Genomic DNA, 19,028 nt, shown 5'->3' with positions numbered 1-19,028 from the left:
TATGACAAATGGGCATTTCTTGGGGCACCAGGATCGCCCAGTGGTTGAGCATCTGCCTTTGGCTCAGGTTATGATCCTGGGGTCCTGGGATAGAGTCCCACATTGGGCTCCCCACAGGGAACCTGCTTCTACCTATACCTGTGTCTCTGCCTCTCTCTGTGTGTCTCTCATGAATAAATAAATAAAATCTTTAAAAAAATAAAGATGGGCATTTCTCTTGCTGCTGTTATTAGCATGTAAGAATATCTGCCTTTCCTCAGAGGGGGTGTTGAGGCAGAAGAATGGGAAAATGGGAGAGACTGTGTGTGACCCAGGCCTCATCGATCAGATAGTTCCTATCATTATCATCTTCAGCCAAGCACCTGACCTGTTGGAGGCTGGGAGTGAGACGATTAAGCCGTGGTGGTCCTTTGTTGCCAGTTGCTTTGGTCAGAGAGACCGAGCAAATCTCCAGAAGATCAAATGCTGCTTTATGGGGCTAGGCTCAGTGCAAAGCAAATGGTGGGAGTAAGAGAGGCTACAGAAGGTCACAGAAGAATGTCATTCTGATGGCCAGGATGGGAAAAATCTGGGCAAGGAAGGAAGGGTAGCTTTTGGGCAAGTGTCTGAGACAAGAGGAGGCATGAGGGCAGTAATGGGATGGATGTGGCAGTGCTCTCAAAGCTTGAGGGCTGAGGCTGGGTTAGGAGGGGCAGGCCTTGTTCCTGGGAGATGGTAGATGAGGGAGAGACTGTCACAGGAATGCTGACCTGAAAGCTAAGCAGGCAATCTACCCTGAGGACAGCAGTCTGAAGGGGCTTGTCTGAGATGGAGACCCCAGGTGTCAGACTTGGGAAATTTAGAGAAGCAAAGGCTGATAGGGACTCTGGAAGCATTCCATCAGCAGCTGGTCTGGGTGGCCTCTATGTGGATGGGAACATTAAGAATATGGTGACCATAAATCCCAGTTAATCCAGCATGATCCCAGTTTTTGCCTGTTGGCTCAATTCTCAATAGCCCTTCCTTTCACTTTCAAATGGGTTCTCTTCTGAGGGATAAATTATAGGTTCATTCTAGTTAAGGCCAGCCTGGCTTAAACAGTGGAAGAGACCAACTCTGTTGGGCAGAGAGTTCCTGCAGGTGTGAAGTAGAAGATGAAGCTGAAATACCAGGTGGAACCATAGGGTTCAGGGCTTTGAAAATCAGACTAGAAAGTCTAGACCTTATCTCTGGAAGAGAGACACGAATGGTTTCTAACTGGGAGTGACACATGCAAAGCCTCATTTTAGGAAACTTAATCTCATGGTGAACTTCAGGACGGATTCCAGAAGGAAGATGGTGAGGGATGGAAAGACCAGTTAGGAGACTGGTGGTCCTCAGAGGAGAGGTGACAAGGGCCTGGAGGGAAGGAGTAAGTGATGACAAAGTGCTATAAATAAAGGGGTAGAGGAAAAGTCAGAAGTTGCTCCTGAGTCTGAGCTTCCATGACTCTGATGGACAATGAGTAGACAGGTGAGTTTGAAGTTGAGATGAGACCCTGACAAGGCGAGTTTGAAGTTGAGGTGAGACCCTGACAAGAATGTGTCAGAAAGGAGAACAGAGCAGCTTACAATGAAAGGAGGTTAGAACCAACCATGCAGCCTGGAAGCAGCACAGTGCTTTTCTTTCTACATTTTCATTTCCACTTAGTTTTCACTTTTTTTTTTTTAATACCAGATTTTCTTTCTTTTTTTTTTTTTAAGATTTTATTCATTTATTCATGAGAGACACAGAGAGAGGCAGAGACTCAGGCAGAGGGAGAAGCAGGCTCCCTGTGGGGAGGCCGATGCAGAACTTGATCCCAGGACCCCAGGATCACGCCCTGAGCTAAAGACAGACATTAAACCGCTAAGTCACCCAGGTGTCCCTAGTTTTCATTTTAAATATGTATTTGTGTGTTTGTTTGGTTTTTTTTTGAACTTAAGTACAGTGAGACCTGGGCTGCAATCCCAGTTCTGCAGCTCGCCAGTCATGGGTCATTTCATTTTTGAGCCTCCATTTCCTCATCCATGTTATAGAGTAATAATACCTACATCACAGAGTGTCGTGGGATTAAATAAGATAAGGAGCCAAGTTTCTAATACACATGAGGCCATTATTACCCTTATCATAGTGTATATCATCATTATCATTTCCTGTCTACCCTGAAGTATGGATTAAGGAGAGAGTGAAGGCCTGAGCCACATGTGGGGAGCAAGAGAGACAGATGAGGCAGGAAACATATCCATTAAGGAACAGCCTCATGTGGGGGCCAGGGTGGCGAAAGAATTGGGAGTCATAGAACTATGATGGGAAAGAAAATTTCTAGGTCAGGTCAATGTATTGATGTCATGCTCCAGTGAGGCCAAAGGGAACAGAACTTAGAAAATAAGCCATTGATTTGAGTCACTGATTCATCTCAGCAAACATTTCCAAACTCTCTGCCAGGCATCCTGCTGGCCACGAGGGACACAAGGATGACCAGAAGCCCACTGATAATGATCAGATTCAGGAGGAGGAGTGCTGGATGATGGGAGTGGGGGGCAGCAAATCTAAGTTATTTATTTAAAGTTGTGTGATAGAAATTCATTACATCCACGTACTGGTGAATGGATGCAGTGGGGCTTTGGTCTCAGCACCTTCACAGCTGTGATTCTCGTACTTTGACTCATCCCAGAATTATGACTGTGACCTGCATGGAAATTCAATTCTTAGCCAAACTCAGGACTTTTCAAGACAGCATTTCCATTTTTGAGTTAGAGGGACATTAAATTCTAGTGTTAGAGTACCATTTCCCTAACTGCTCATTTCATTCAGGATGGTATTGAATTTATTTCCACATTCAGGTGATGGAGGGTGGATTCCCAACCTAGATCCGCTTTTTGCTTTTATTGAGTTCCCTCTATTTGTACTTCGTCATCTACCTCTAAAACTGCATTAATTTCCACCCAGCACTGCATTTTTCAAAGGCCATTTATCAATAAATACAAATTTTTAAAAAAATTAAAAAAAAAAACAAAGGCCATTTATCTCTACCTTTAAGTGTCAATTTTCTGCTATACTTGTTCAATCTGGTGTTTACCAAATGTCTTGTCTTTGGGGGTAACTTTGGTCCTGTTTGCATCTTATCTGCCTAAGCAGATTCTAAACCTTTGGGGACAGAATTCAATGATTGTACTTTTCATCTTTCACAGAGTAGACTTGCAGTATGTTTCAATACATTGACTGAGGCTGAGTGATTGATCAGAATCTCAGACAGTCATGTATTTTTTTCAGAAAAATTCCTGTTCCCTTGATTGCTTTTTCAATTACAAAATCAATTTTTGCATATTAAAAAAATTGTCAGGGTATAGATGTGTATAAAGTCAAAACCTGAAAGTCATTCCTCTTCAGTTTCACTTCCTAGAAGTAATCACTGCTAAAAGCTTGGCTTCTCCTTTCTGCCTTCTAAGATATCTTATGTATAGTATCTGCTTGTCATTACCATGCAGGGTTTAACACAAAGCCTGATGTAGAGTAACTGCTCAATAAATGGTTGTGGGACAAATGAATAGCATTAAGGTATTTCTTAACCCCCAAATTCAATTTTATCTGAATAAAGACACAGGGTGATGTAATCTATATTTATTGAATGTTACTAAGTCCTAACACCTGTTTGAAATACTTTATGTATAATTTCAACAAGCATATTAGATAAGTACTATTGTTATCACATTTTAGAAGTCTCTTAACTTGTCTCTGTTTCAATGACTTTATCTGGAAATCGAGGATAACAATAATACCTACCTCAAATGATTGCTGTGAGGGTTCAATGAGTTAATACATGTAAGGCATTGAAACAGTGCTGTGTGTTTGTTAATATTACTACTATCATTATATTGTCTGATACATGGGCAACTGATAAAAATTAGCTGAATCTGAATTTACATATCCTTTTTATTTAAAGATTTTTAAAATTAATTTATTTGAGAGAGAGAGAGAGAAAGAGAGGGCATGTGAGTGCAAGGGAGGGGAGGAGGAAGGTGCAGAGGAGGAGGGAGAGAGAAATTCAAGCAGACTCAGTGCTGAGTGTGAGCCCAATGTGGGGCTCAATCTCACAACCCTGAGCTGAAACCAAGAACCAGATACTTAACTGACTGGGCCACCCAGGTGCCCCTGAATTTCTATAACCTTTATGAATTCTTGTCTTCTTATGAATGCATGCCTTGAATAGTATGTCAGAGGTATGCTACATTTAAAAAGTTTTATCGAGGTCAGCATTCTTTTGTATATTTTTATTGCAGTTTGAGTTGCCAACATATAGTATAACACCCAGTGCTCATCCCGTCAAGTGCCCCCCAGTGCCCATCACCCAGGCACCCCTTCCCCCCTGCCTCCTACCTCCCTTTCACTACCCCTTGTTCAATTCCCAGAGATAGGACTCTCATGTTCTGTCATCCTCTCTGATATTTCCCACTCATTTTCTCTCCTTTCCCTTTATTCCATTTCACTATTTTTTATATTCCCCAAAGGAATGAAACCATATAATATTTGTCCTTTTCCGATTGACTTACTTCACTCAGCATAATACCCTCCAGTTCCATCCACGTTGAAGCAAATGGTGGGTATTTGTCGTTTCTAATGGCTGAGTAACATCCCATTGTATACATAGACCACATCTTCTTTATCCATCATCTTTCGATGGACACCGAGGCTCCTTCCACAGTTTGCCTATTGTGGACATTGCTGCTAGAAACATCGGGGTGCAGGTGTCCCGGCGTTTCACTGCATCTGTATCTTTGGGGTAAATCCCCAGCAGTGCAATTGCTGGGTCGTAGGGCAGGTCTATTTTTAACTCTTTGAGGAACCTCCACACAGTTTTCCAGAGTGGCTGCACCAGTTCACATTCCCACCAACAGTGCAAGAGGGTTCCCCTTTCTCCACATCTTCTCCAACATTTGTGGTTTCCTGTCTTGTTAATTTTCGCCATTCTGACAGTGAGGTGGTATCTTATGGTGGTTTTGATTTGTAGTTCCCTGATGGCAAGTGATGTGAAGCATTTTCTCATGTGCTTGTTGGCCATGTGTATGTCTTCTTTGGTGAAATTTCTGTTCACGTCTTCTTCCCGTTTCATGATTGGATTGTTTGTTTCTTTGCTGTTGAGTTTAATAAGTTCATTATAGATTTTGGATACTAGCCCTTTATCTGATACGTCATTTGCAAATACCTTCTCCCATTCTGTAGGTTGTTTTTTCCTTTAGTTTTGTTGACTGTTTCTTTTGCTGTGCAGAAGCTTTTTATCTTGATCAAGTCCCAATAGTCCATTTTTGCTTTTGTTTCCATTGTCTTCATAGATATATCTTGCAAGAAGTTGCTGTGGCCAAGTTCAAAAAGAGTGTTGCCTGTGTTCTACTCTAGGATTTTGATGGAATCTTGTCTCACACTTAGATATTTCATCCATTTTGAATTTATCTTTGTGTATGGTATAAGAGAATGGTCTAGTTTCATTTTTCTGCACGTGGCTGTCCACTTTTCCCAGCACCATTTATTGACGAGACTGTCCTTTTGCCGAAAGTGAATAGTCTTTCTTGCTTTGTCAAATATTAGTTGACCATAGAGTTGAGGGCCCATTTCTGGGTTCTGTATCCTGTTCCATTTACCTATGTGTCTGTTCTTGTGCCAGTGCCACACTGTCTTGATGACCACAGCTTTGTAATACAGCTTGAAATCCGACCTTTTGATGCCCCTGGCATTGGTTTTCTTTTTTAATATTCCCCTGGCTATTCAGGGTCTTTTCTGATTCCACACAAATCTTAAGATGATTTGTTCCAACTCTCTGAAGAAAGTCCATGGTATTTTGATGGGATTGCATTGAATATGTAAATGGCCCTGGGTAACATTGACATTTTCACAATATTAATTCTGCCAATCCATGAGCATGGAATATTTTTCCATCTCTGTGTGTCTTCCTCAATTTCTTTCAGAAGTGTTCTATAGTTTTTAGGGTATAGATCCTCTACCTCTTTGGTTCGGTTTATTCCTAGGTATCTTATGCTTTTGGGTGCAATTGCAAATGGGATTGACTCCTTAATTTCTCTTTCTTCAGACTCATTGTTAGTGTATAGAAATGTCACTGATTTCTGGGCATTGATTTTGTATCCTGCCACACTGCCTAATTGCTGTATGAGTTCTAGCATTCTTGAGGTAGAGTCTTTGGGTTTTCTATGTACAGTAGCATGTCACCTATGAGGAGGGAGAGTTTGACTTCTTCTTTGCCAATTTGAATGCCTTTTATTTCTTTTTGTTGCCTGATTGCTGAGGCTAGGACTTCTAGTACTATGTTGAATTGCAGGGGTGAGAGTGGACATCCCTGTCGTGCTCCTGATCTAGAGAAAAGGCTCTAAGTGTTTCCCCATTCTGAATATTTGCTGTGGGATTTTCATAGATGGCTTTTAAAATATTGAGGAATGTTCCCTCTATCCCTACACTCTGAAGAGTTTTGATCAAGAATGGATGCTTTATTTTGTCAAATGCTTTCTCTGCATTCTATTGAGAGGATCATATGGTTCTCTTTCAAATGCTTTCTCTGCACTCTATTGAGAGGATCATATGGTTCTCGTTTTTCTCTTGTTGATATGATCTATCATGTTGATTGCTTTACAAGTGTTGAACCAGCCTTGCATCCCAGGGATACATCCCACTTGGTCATGGTGAATAATCCTCTTAATGTACTGTTGGATCCTATTGGCTAGTATCTTGTTGAGAATTTTTGCATCCATGTTCATCAGAGATATTGGTCTATAATTCTTTTTGGTGGGGTCTTTGTCTGGTTTTGGAATTAAGGTGATTCTGGCCTCAAAACGAGTTTGGAAATATTCCATTCCTTTCTATCTTTCAGAACAGCTTTAGTAGAATAGGTACTGTTTCTTCTTTAAACGTTTGATAGAATTCCTCTAGGAAGCTATCTGGCCCTGGACTTTTGTGTCTTGGGAGGTTTTGGATGACTGCTTCAATTTTCTCGCTGGTTATTGGCCTGTTCAGGTTTTCTATTTCTTCCTGTTCCAGTTTTGGTAATTTGTGGTCTTCCAGAAATGTGTCCATTTCTTCTAGATTGCCTAATTTATTGGCGTATAGCTGCTCATAATACGTTTTTAAAATCGTTTGTATTTCCTTGGTATTGGCTGTGATCTCTCCTTTTTCATTCATGATTTTATTAATTTGAGTCTTTTCTCCTTTCTTTTTAATAAGACTGGCTAATGGTTTACCTATCTTATTAATTCTTTCAAAGAACAAACTCCTGGTTTTGTTGATCTGTTCTATAGTTCTTCTGGTCTCTATTTCACTGAGTTCTGCTCAAATCTTTATTAACTTTCTTCTTCTGCTTGGTGTAGGTTTTATTTGCTGTTCTTTCTCCAGTTCCTTTAGGTGCAAGGTTGGCTTGTGTATTTGAGTGTTTTACAATTTTTTGAGGGATGCTTGTATGTGATTTATTTCTCTCTTAGGACTGCTTTTGCTGTATCCCAAACATTTTGAATGGTTATATATTCATTTTCATTAGTTTCCATGAATCTTTTTAATTATTTTCTAATTTCCTGGTTGACCCTTTCATAGTTTAGCAGGATGGTATTTAACCTCCACGTGTTTGAGTTTCTTCCAAATTTCTTCTTGTGATTGTGTTCAAGTTTCAAAGCATTATGAAAATATGCAGGGGACAATCCCAATCTTTTGGTATTGGTTGAGACCTGATTTGTGATCCAGTATGTGGTCTATTCTGGAGAAAGTTCCATGTGCACTTGAGAAGAATGTGTATTCAGTTGCACTTGGATGGAAAGTTCTGTAGATATCTGTGAAATACATCTGGTTCAGTGTATCATTTAGAGCTATTGTTTCTTTGGAGATGCTGTGCTTAGAATATCTGTCATTTGCAGAAAGTGCTGTGCTGAAGTCTCATAGGAGACTTTAGCAGTGTGTTATTATCTAAATACGTCTTAACTTTGGTTATTAATTGATTTATATACTTGGCAGCTCCTGCATTCAGGGCATAAATATTCATGATTGTTAGGTCCTCTTGTTGGATAGATCCTTTAAGTATGATATAGTGTCCCTCTTCATCTCTCACTACAGTCTTTGGGATAAACTTTAATTTATCTGACATAAGGATGGCTACCCCAGCTTTCTTTTGAGGACCATTTGAATGGTAAATGGTTCTCCAACTTTCATTTTCAGGCTGGAGGTGTCCTTAGGTCTAAAATGAGTCTCTTGTAGATAGCATATAGATGGGTCTTGCTTTTTTATCCAGTCTGAAACCCTGTGTCTTTTGATGGGATCATTTAGCCCATTCACATTCAGAGTTACTATTGAAAGATATGAATTTAGGGTCATCATAATACCTATTCAGTCCTTGTTTTTGTGGATTATTTCTTTGGGCTTCCTCTTTCTTTTACAGGGTCCCCCTTAATATTTCTTGCATAGCTGGTTTGGTGGTCACATATTCTTTCAGTCTCTGCCTATCTTGGAAGCTCTTTATCTCTCCTTCTATTCTGAATGTGAGCCTTGCTGGATAAAGTATCTTGGATGCATGTTTTTCTCATTTAGTGCCCTGAATATATCCTGCCAGCCCTTTCTGGCCTGCCAGGTCTCTGTGGAGAGGTCTGCTGTTAATCTGAGATTTCTCCCCATAGAAGTTAGGGATCTCTTTTCTCTTGCTGCTTTAAGGATTTTCTCTTTATCTTAGGAATTTGCAAGTTTCACTATTAAATGTCAAGGTGTTGAATGGTTTTTTATTGACTTGGGGGGGGGAACCTCTCTATCTCCTGGATCTGAGTGCCCGTTTCCCTCCCCAAATTAGGGAAGTTCTCAACTATGATTTGTTCAAATATGCATTCTGGCCCTCTGCCCCTCTCAGCGCTCTCTGGAACTCCAATTATACGTAGATTTTTCCTTCTGAGGTTATCATTTATTTCCCTTAATCTTTCCTCGTGGTCTTTTAGTTGTTTTTCTCTTTTTCTTTAGCTTCCTTCCTTGCCATCAACTTGTCTTCTGTGTCACTCACTCTTTCTTCCACCTCATTAACCCTCGTCATTAGGACCTCGAGTTTGGATTGCATCTCATTTAATTGATTTTTAATTTTTGCCTGATTAGATCTAAATTCTGCAGGCATGAAGTCTCTTGATTTCTTTATGCTTTCTTCCAGAGCCACCAGTAGCTTTTTAATTGTGTTTCTGAGTTGGCTTTCTGCCATCAAATTGTAATCCAAATTCTGTAACTCTGTGGCAGAGTACTGTTTCTGAGTCTTTCTTTTGTGGTGAGTTCTTCTTTCTAGTCATTTTTCTCAGTGCAGAGTGGCTGTATGAGTGAGCTGAGTCATGAATATCTACCACGACCTAAGTAAATTTCACCCTAGATGATTCTGCCAAGGTCAGAGACCAGAAATTGAAAACAAAGATCAGAACGATATAAAACAAAAGGACCACTAAAGTGAAAAACAAATCTTAAAACAAAGTAGTAAAAAATAAAAGGCCAACAATCCCAAAGAAGAGAAAAAATGAGAATAAAGAAAAAAAAAGGAGAAGATAAAATGGGGGGATTGGGAGATGGTGGTGGTGAAGAAGTTGTAGTGGAAAGAGAATGTAGTCTACCTGAGGGGTTCTAGAGGGTGATCCTCTTGTTTCTGAGCATATTAAGTTCTGTATGTTAGAAGATGCTCAGTCCCAAATTTATATAAAGCATAAATACTTGTGGAAGACCCCAAAATTGACCACCAAAATATAAATAAGATAAAAGAGGGGGGCAGAATGGGAATGAGGAGTCTTACAGAATGAACCAGCACGATATACCACTTGGCTCTGGGTACATGCTGGTCATGTTTTAGAAGGTAGTAACATCTGCCTTTGTAGAACAAAATGAGGCAGAGAAAACAAACACAAAACAAAAAACATATCTTGTATATCTCCCAAAATTAAGTTGAGTATGTTGAAGGGAATCTAGAAGTGGAAAATATATCTAGGACCTGTAATTGTAGAAATATGAGAGTCAAAAAGGAAGAATCTTAAAAAGAAGAGGTATGGGCAGCCTGAGTGGCTCCATGGTTTAGGGCCACCTTCAGCTTGGGGCCTGGTCCTGGAGACCCGGGATCGAGTCCCCCGTCGGGCTCCCTGCATGGAGCCTGCTTCTCCCTCTGCCTCTGTCTCTCTCTGTGTCTCTCATGAATAAATAAATAAAATTTTTTAAAAAGAAGAGGTGTTAAAATACTGTAGTTAAGGTAGGAAAAGAGAAAAAAATTGGAAATTTACAGTCTGATAAAAACCAGTTGTACTGGAAAAAGGAAGAATAAATAAATAAAATCTTAAAAAAAAAAAAAGGAGGGGTACCCTTTGGTTCTGCATACTATAAATCCCTCGACTTCCCCTGGAGCTTTCCAGTGCTGCTCGGTCAAGAACTTGCTCTTCCTGGTCCTTCCAGCTGGTCTTCTGATTCTCAGGTGTGTGAACCTGGCAGAGATGTCCCGCCCCCGCCAGGTGCCGGGCTCAGTCGGAGCTGTGTACCCCGTGAGGCCCCTGTCCCCTGGAGGCCCTGCTCCATCCCAGGCCCAGGGTGACACCAGGAGGAATAGCACCACTGGCAGCGGCCAGCTCCCCAGCCCTGGAGTCAGGTCCCCCAGTAACTACTGCAGCTCCCAGTCCACACTGGCCTGGATGCTCTGGGGGCGGGGGGCACTGATGTGCACAGCTCGGGGGTGCCCCGCGGCAGGATCGTCCTCCCTGTCCTGTGCCCTCCCCGCCTCCGCCTGTCCGGGGGAGCGCAGGATCGTGGCTGTGTGGCTGGAATCGCGCTCCCAGGTCGCAGCTCCCGAAGGCAGCAAGGCAGCGACCCCTCTGCCGGAGCCCCCGCCCCACTGACGGCTGCTCCCCGAGGCCCTCCGGGTGCGCGATCCAGCTCTTCACGGAGATTAGCCGGCGGTGTGCAGCGCGCCTGACCCCAAGCTGCACTTCCTCTGTTGGTGACTCCGGGGAAACTGGGCGCTTCACTGCCCCTGCGGCGATTCGGCTCGAGTGCCCGGCTGAGCGCCCTCCCGTCCGTCCGGGGAGAATCTGGTGCGGATGTTTTAAACTTCCTGCTTCTCCGGGGCTGGGCTTTCCCGTCCCCGAGGCTCTCCAGACTGGCTCTAGCCCGGCTCCTCGTGGGGCTCCTCCCCTACTTGATTCTTTAATTTTTTTTCCCGCCTTCATACCTTGTTAGAAGCTAAAACCCTTCTTTTTTTTAATAAATTATTTTTTATTGATGTTCAACTTGCCAACATACAGAATAACACCCAGTGCTCATCCCGTCAAGTGCCCCCCTCAGGGCCCATCACCCAGTCACCCCCACCCCCGCCCTGCTCCCCTTCCACCACCCCTAGTTCGAAGCTAAAACCCTTCTTTTAGGACAAATATTACATGGTCTCATTCATTTGCGGAATATGAAAAATAGTGAAAGGGAATAAAGGGAAAGGAGAGAAAACGAGTGGGAAATATCAGAGAGGGAGACAGGACATGAGAGACTCCTAACTCTGGGAAACGAACCAGGGGTGGGGGATGGGAGGAGGGGGGGGTGGGGGGTGGGGGTGACTGGGTGATGGGCCCTGAGGGGGGCACTTGATGGATGGGCACTGGGTGTTATGCTATATGTTGGCAAATTGAACACCAAATTAAAAAAAAAAAAAGAAAAACCTTCTCTCTGTAGCGTTCCAGCTGTTCTCTCAGGTCAAATTTGTAGGTTTTCAGGATGGTTTGAAAGTTACCTGGGTAAATTGGTGGGGCCAGGTGAGTTGAGGCCCCTATCCTCTGCCATCTTCTCAGCTCCCCGCCCCCAAAGGTCAGCATTTAGTTCATCAGCTAACCATCCATGTCTGAAGCATGACCTCCTCCATTTCCAAGATGTTAAGTATTGGATTTCTCCCTACTGGTGTGCTAGGGCTGCCATAACAAAACCACAGAGTGAATGGCTTTAACATTAGAGCTTTATCTTCTCACAGTTCTGGAAGCTAAGATTCCAAGGTCAAGGTGTCAGCAGGGTTGGTTTCTTCTGAGGTCTCTCTCCTTGATTTGCAGAAAGCCACTGCCTCTGCATGTGGTCTTCTTCTGTGTACACACATACTTGGTGCCTTTATGTGTCCAGATTTCCTCTTCTTTTTTTTTTTAAGATTTTTATTTATTTATTTGAGAGAGAGCAAGAGAACAAGCAAGAGAGAGTGAGCATGAGTAAGGTGAAGGGCAAAGGGAGAAGCAGAGGGAATCTGACGTGGGGCTCCATCCTGGGACCCCTGGATCATCATCTGAGCTGAAGACAGACTTCAACTGACTGAGCCACCCAGGCACCCCAGATTTCCTCTTCTTATAAGGACACCAGTCAAATTGGATTAGGGCCCACCTGAAGGGCCTTATCCTAATTGAATCACTTTTTTTTTTTTTATGATAGTCACACACACACAGAGAGAGAGGCAGAGACACAGGCAGAGGGAGAAGCAGGCTCCATGCACCGGGAGCCCGACGTGGGATTCGATCCGGGTCTCCAGGATCGCGCCCTGGGCCAAAGGCAGGCACTAAACCGCTGCGCCACCCAGGGATCCCCTGAATCACTTCTTTAAAGTGATTATCTCCAAATACAGTCACATTATGATTGGGATTAGGATTTAAACACGAATTTAGGGTGGGGAAGACAATTCAGCCCAGAACACTTCCTTGTTATCAATATCAATGATAAACTTTCTGAGTTTCAAAATCCTGCATGTAGAAATCTGGTAGTGCCCTGAGAAGGAGAGGTTTTGTGAATCTGACTCTATGTGTGTATCTGCCATATACTCAGTAAGTCAACTGCTTCTACCATTTCTCTAATGATGGATTTGGTTTTACTTACTCTGTCATCAGCAAACTTTAAAACCCAAATGCTCCTCTTTGAAATATCATGTTTCTACTAATGCCATCCGCTTGCAGACTGATGCAGGCTGAGAAAACTCGGGAATGTGACCAGATTGTAAATCAGAGACCATCAATCTTAGGCTTTATTACCTTGCACCCAGGTATCGTTTATCCTTGGACACAGAGTGATTTTTCACATATTAGGCAGAGACTGAACACAGAGAGACAGGCTTCCAGCCCTGAGATGTTAACACTTTGTGATCTGGAGGGCCAAGTTCCCCAAAGCCAGGGAATTACCCTTTCTCCTTGTAAAGGAAAGAATAGATACATCAGGCAAAACAATTGAAGGAGATGAAGACTTGGAACAGCGGAAGCATCTCTGAGTTAGCCACATAGAGCACCTCCCTACATCTGCTCCCTAAACTTCACCTCTCTTCTTACAAGTACAGTTTTGTCACCAAGGAAGTTATACAGGGAACCCAAAGCATGTGGCAAAGGGTGTCAGAGTTGAACGGACTGGAACTCTCTTGGTCTTAAAAAGCTTTTAGGTTCACATGCATGAAGTGGGCTCCTCCACATCTAACCTTGTGCTGATGGCCTCCTCTGCTGCCCCCAGTAGCCAGCCAGCCAGCCAGTGAGTGGCCCTCAAATCAAGGAGACATTTGACACGTTTTGGTTTTATAGGCCAGGGTCTTGAGGCCCAGGAATGCTTGAATCCCGCCTTGCCAATGCCTCCTCCCCACTTCAGTTCCACAGACTGCTCAGCACACACACAAAAGCAAGACTAGCAGGAGAATCAAAGTCCAGGAGAAGCCTTCTTACCCCATGAGATTGAGCCTATGGTTGGCGGATTGATGGAAAATGTCTTTGAAAGAGTGGAATCATAAAAAACTACATATCCAAAACTATCTTAACCTTTTTATTTTTATTGAAAACATTACACATGTACTTTTAATACATGTACTTTTAATAGAATTACCTTTATTTATTTTTTTAAAGATTTTATTTATTTATTCATGAGAGACACAGAGAGAAAGAGAGGCAGAGACACAAGCAGAGGGAGAAGCAGGCTCCTCACAGGGAGCCCAACGTGGGACCCAGTCTCGGGTCTCCAGGGTCACGCCCTGGGCTGAATGTGGCGCTAAACCGCTGAGCCACCTGGGCTGCCCTAGAATTACCTTTAATTACACTTTTAAAAAGTACCAATTTTAAGTTCATTTTTAAAATCTATGGCTAAAAATTTTTTTCTTGCATAAAGCATACCAATAATGGATCGTCCATGATTTTCAATTTTGGTTTCTTTAAATTGGAGCAAGAATTTGAAGACTTCTGTAAAGCAATCTAAGGGCAGGATCCTTGTAAATTTTAATGAAAATTTTCCTAGTCTTTTTCAGGTTTTATCCATGCCTGGTTCTATGGCAATTTCGGTTAGCAAATTGCTTTTAATTAAGTCTTTCCAAAGCTTTCTTTTTTTTTTTTTATTGGAGTTCAATTTGCCAACATATAGCATAACACCCAGTGCTCATCGCATCAAGTGCCCCCCTCAGTGCCCGTCACCCAGTCACCCCCACCCACCCCTCCCTTTCCACCACCCCTTGTTCATTTCCCAGAGTTAGGAGTCTCTCATGTTATGTCTCCCTCTCTGATATTTCCCACTCATTTTCTCTCCTTTCCCTTTATTCCATTTCACTATTTTTTATAGTCCCCAAAAGAATGAGACCATATAATGTTTGTCCTTTTCCAATTGACTTACTCCACTCAGCAGAATACCCTCCAGTTCCATCCATGTCGAAGCAAATGGTGGGTATTTGTCATTTCTGAGGGCTGAGTAATATTCCATTGTATACATAGACCACATCTTCTTTATCCATTCATTATTCGATGGACACCGAGGCTCCTTCCACAGTTTGCCTATTGTGGACATTGCTGCTAGAAACATCGGGGTGCAGGTGTCCCGGCGTTTCACTGCATCTGTATCTTTGGGGTAAATCCCCAGCAGTGCAATTGCTGGGTCGTAGGGCAGGTCTATTTTTAACTCTTTGAGGAACCTCCACACAGTTTTCCAGAGTGGCTGTGCCAGTTCACATTCCCACCAACAGTGCTTTCAATTTAGTTTTTATTTGTTTAAAAACTCAGTTTGTTTTAATGCTTATATTTAATTGGCTTTTACTGTATCATTAATTATAATAACATGTATAAATGGCATGTATAGGTTTGGGAACAAAAACAATTTTGTCTCTTTTTAGCAGTGGTTTTCAAATTTTAACATGCATCTAGAGGTCTTATTAAAACACACATTCTTGGGCCCCATTCCAGTTTCTAATCAGTAAGTCTGTAGTAGGGCCTGAAAATTTGCATGAACAAGAGTTCAAGGGATGATTATTGCAGCTGGTTCACCACCACATTTTGAGAACCAGTGCTCTATGGACATACAGTCGGTCCACAGGGAAAGAACACAGGTGTTGTGGAGCACAGGTGTTCCAACAGCCTTGAGCATTTAGTATGCTCTGGGCCTCAGGTCCCATATTTTCAGAGGAAATGAAAAGCATTGATTGATCAGGGGTTGGTTAAGTGGAGGTCAGTTAAAATAGCTTCTTCTGTACAACTCTATTAACTGCCTAATCCAACTCTGGATGTTCTAGAGCATTCTGGAAAAATGCAAATTGGGACTATATGGCTTAGATTTTAGGCCCCAGCAAAACCTCTAACCTGTCCTCATTCTATTAAGGAACCAACATGCTTTGGTGTCTCTCTGAGGTACAGAGATGGGTGGGCTCAGTCCCTGACCACCGCATGGTGTGTAAGAAGAAGCTTCAAGAGAGAAGGAGAATCTGAGTTTCTGACTTTAGGTATCAATAGCAGCCTACTCATCATTGCAGTATTGTCCATGTCCTAGAGCTTAGAAGTCAGAGTAGCAGCTCCTCTCTTTGGTGGGGACACTTAAAAGTAGGTAGCCTGGGGTAGGATGAGCTGACAGATGGCAGAGACCCATATCAGGGGTTGGGAGATTTTTAGGATGGCAGATGAGGCCCAGCCTGGGGAGGTTGGAGGTGGGAGGTATCCACTAACACAAGTCTGTGTGGGTCCCTACATGGCCCACTTCTGTGACATGCAGACAGGGTGCAAGCCAGAGCTTGGTCTTAGGGTTCTCCATCTCCATGACTTTCGAATAATGTTACAATGGTTCTTGAACAATTAGACATTAACTTTTGGAAGAATTTGGTGCTAGAGCACTATTTATGTTATGACTCAACTCCCGCAACTGCCCAATGTCCCATGACATGCAGATCCTTCAACTATGTGAATGTCCTGTTCCCACAATGACTTGTGTATGAAATCCTCAAATGTTAGGTGCTAGTGGAACTTTTTAGGGAGTTGAAGTCACAAAAATGAAAAAAAAGTTTTAGGCAAAAACTTAATGAAGCCTGGAAGCAAAAGGATAAGCACAATAAGCACAATTTATTAGCTTTTAAAATTCTGTGTCACACACAAAAAATAAAAATAAAACTCTGTGGCTTTTTCCTTTGCATCTTTTGATCACTATGTTAAGTATGCTGTTATCCTCTTAGGGTGTGATTTTGGTTTTCATTTTTTTTTAAGATTTTATTTATTCATGAGAGACACAGAGAGAGGGAGAGACATAGGCAGAGGGAGAAGCAGGCTCCCTGCGGGGAACCTGATGTGGGACTCGATTTCAGGACCCCGGGATCACACCCTGAGCCAAAGGCAGACCCTCAATCACTGAACCACCCAGGCCCCGCTTCCCCAAAGTCTCTATTCTTTTTCCCCAGAATGGTCTTCACCCTCTATGAGTCTATCTTATTTACTTATTTTATTTTTGATCACCACCACCATCATCCAACTGTAAGCTCCATGAGGACTGGAATCTTTGTTTTTTGCTCTGTCCTTAGCCCCTAAAACAGGGCTAGGCTCCGGGGTAGGTGTTCAGTAAACATTTGACAAAATAGTGGGGAATAGGATAAGATATGCTCTCCTTAATGACTAAACCATTTACCATTATTAAATGTTCATTTAATTTTCCAGATTTTTTTTGGTCACAATAAACAATGCTGCTATAAATAGCTTATTTCATATAGTTAATCTCTCCCTTTTATCCATTATTTCTTTGGGTCACATTTCCATGGTAAACACTGTCAAATGTCCTTCCAAAAGGGATTCTTGTCCGTTTATGATGCCACCACCATGAATAGCTCTGACTCTGTTTCCAGACTGCCTCACCACCATTGGGTTTTGTCCTGTCTTTATTTGTGCCTTTACAACACTTATAAGTGTTGTAAGCCTTGAGGTGGTTTTGATTTACATTTATTTAACTTTTAAATACAATTGGTTGTATGTTCTTTAGTTTATCTTCTGCCATAAATTGCCTGATCTAAGACCCCTGATTATTTTTTGGGTGGTGGGAGAAGAAGCCTTGGATTCCTATTTATTTATTCATACTTCTTTGGGGACAACAATATTAATCTTCATTTATATTTGTTATAAGTATGCTATTATTTCCATTCCATCCTATTATTTCCTTTCCTGTTTGTGTTTCTACTTAAACTCTGTGTTTGAATATTTATAGCTGTGGACTACTGTGCCTCAGAGAACCACGGATGTGAACATGAGTGTGTGAATGCTGACAGCTCCTACTTTTGCCGGTGCCGTAAAGGATTTACTCTTAACCCAGATAAAAAAACATGTGCAAGTAAGTTACATTTTAAAAAAAAGTTGTATTGTGTGTGTGTGTTTTACAGTTTTGGGACCTAACATTTTATTTATTTATTTATTTACTTACTTACTTTTATTTTAATTCCAGTGTAGTTAACATATAGTGTTGCATTAGTTTCAGATGTACAATACAGTGATTCAATGACAACAACAGAATTTTTTTTGATGCTCTTGCTGTGGGCACTGTGGCCATGGGACCTCTCCCAAGCATGCTATAGCACAGGATTATTTAGTCTAATACCTTCCACCCCTATTCTTCCTTTGTCAGGCCTTTCTTCACTTGTCCCAGGACTGTAGCCCACCCTGTCTCAACATCACTCTTCACAGTGTTTGACAGAGGTATCTTTTATTGGAGACCACATGTGGGAGTGTTCTTCCAGCATCTGCCAACCATGCTGACAATGGGACCATCTTACTTCATGCTGGCTCAGCGTGCCTGTGCCCATTAGTATTAACAGAGCTTAAGAAATACTTTCCCTGAAGCCTTGTGGCTTGTGGGCTTCAGCTCTGACTCCACACAAGTGCAGAAAATCGCTGAGCCTAAAGGAGTTGAATGTGGTTTCTTTCAAAAGGGCGGTTTGCAGAAAACTGTTCATTCTTTTGTTTGATATATTTAGTTCTATTTGATTTTTAACTATTTACATACAAATCAGAATTAATTTGAGCTACCAAAATCTGACCATAAAAATTTATAAACTAGAGATATTTTGCAAAAGGATTCCAAAAGCGTTCTGTTACCTGTAAAACGTATGTCAGAGCACTGCAATTTAGAGAGTGTGTGTGGATTATCATCCTATGGAGGGGTTCACTTGAGAGAAGCTTTGTTTTAAAATATTAGGGCCCAACATTTTTAAAAAGTGAAGTTTTTAAAAAAAATATTTTATTTGAGAGACAGAGCACGTCCAAGAGAGAGCACAAGCAGGGGGAGCAGCAGAGGGAGAGGGAGAAGCAGGCTCCTGGGTGAGCAGGGAGCTGGACATGGGACCCTGGGATCATGACCTGAGCCAAAGGCAGATGCTTACCCGACAGAACCACCCAGGCATCCCTAAGAAGTGAAATGTAATAGGTTAGCATAAGTTATCTCTGAAACATACATCAATGAGAAAATAGGATTGTAATTCATAAAAAGTTCATGTACCCACAACTTTCTAAAATACATCGGTTATGTAAAGTGGGATATACTCGCACAGTGTTTTTAAAAAGCATCCCCTATAAAACTCCTGAGATATAAACTTACCCTTCCATCCCTAAACATCAGCAGCTTACAAATACTGGAGCCAGAGACAGGGCAACTGTAAGAGACACACTCAGTCAAAAACATATATTTCTGGAGTCCTAACCATATGTCAGTAGCAATGAACAAGGCGAGCTCCCTCCTGGAGGATGAGATACCTTGGCTGAGTCTTGAAGGCAGAGCCATCATTT

At 42.1% G+C, this 19,028-nt stretch overlaps 1 protein-coding gene across 3 annotated transcripts in view; it reads left to right on the top strand.

The window, feature by feature from the left end:
- The window catches only part of MATN2 (matrilin 2), a 149,441-nt gene that overhangs the window by 76,794 nt on the left and 53,619 nt on the right, over positions 1 to 19,028 (top strand). For all 3 annotated transcript variants that reach the window (XM_072734240.1, XM_072734239.1, XM_072734241.1), the window contains one exon: positions 17,458 to 17,580. In XM_072734240.1, the coding sequence (XP_072590341.1) occupies positions 17,458 to 17,580 (123 nt within the window). The remainder of the gene's footprint in view (positions 1 to 17,457; positions 17,581 to 19,028) is intronic.

This window comes from Vulpes vulpes, chromosome 13 (genome assembly GCF_048418805.1).
Source record: "Vulpes vulpes isolate BD-2025 chromosome 13, VulVul3, whole genome shotgun sequence".
Lineage (NCBI taxonomy): Eukaryota > Metazoa > Chordata > Mammalia > Carnivora > Canidae > Vulpes > Vulpes vulpes.
Note: the sequence above shows the minus strand (reverse complement) of the source record. Positions and strands in the feature narration are given on the sequence as shown.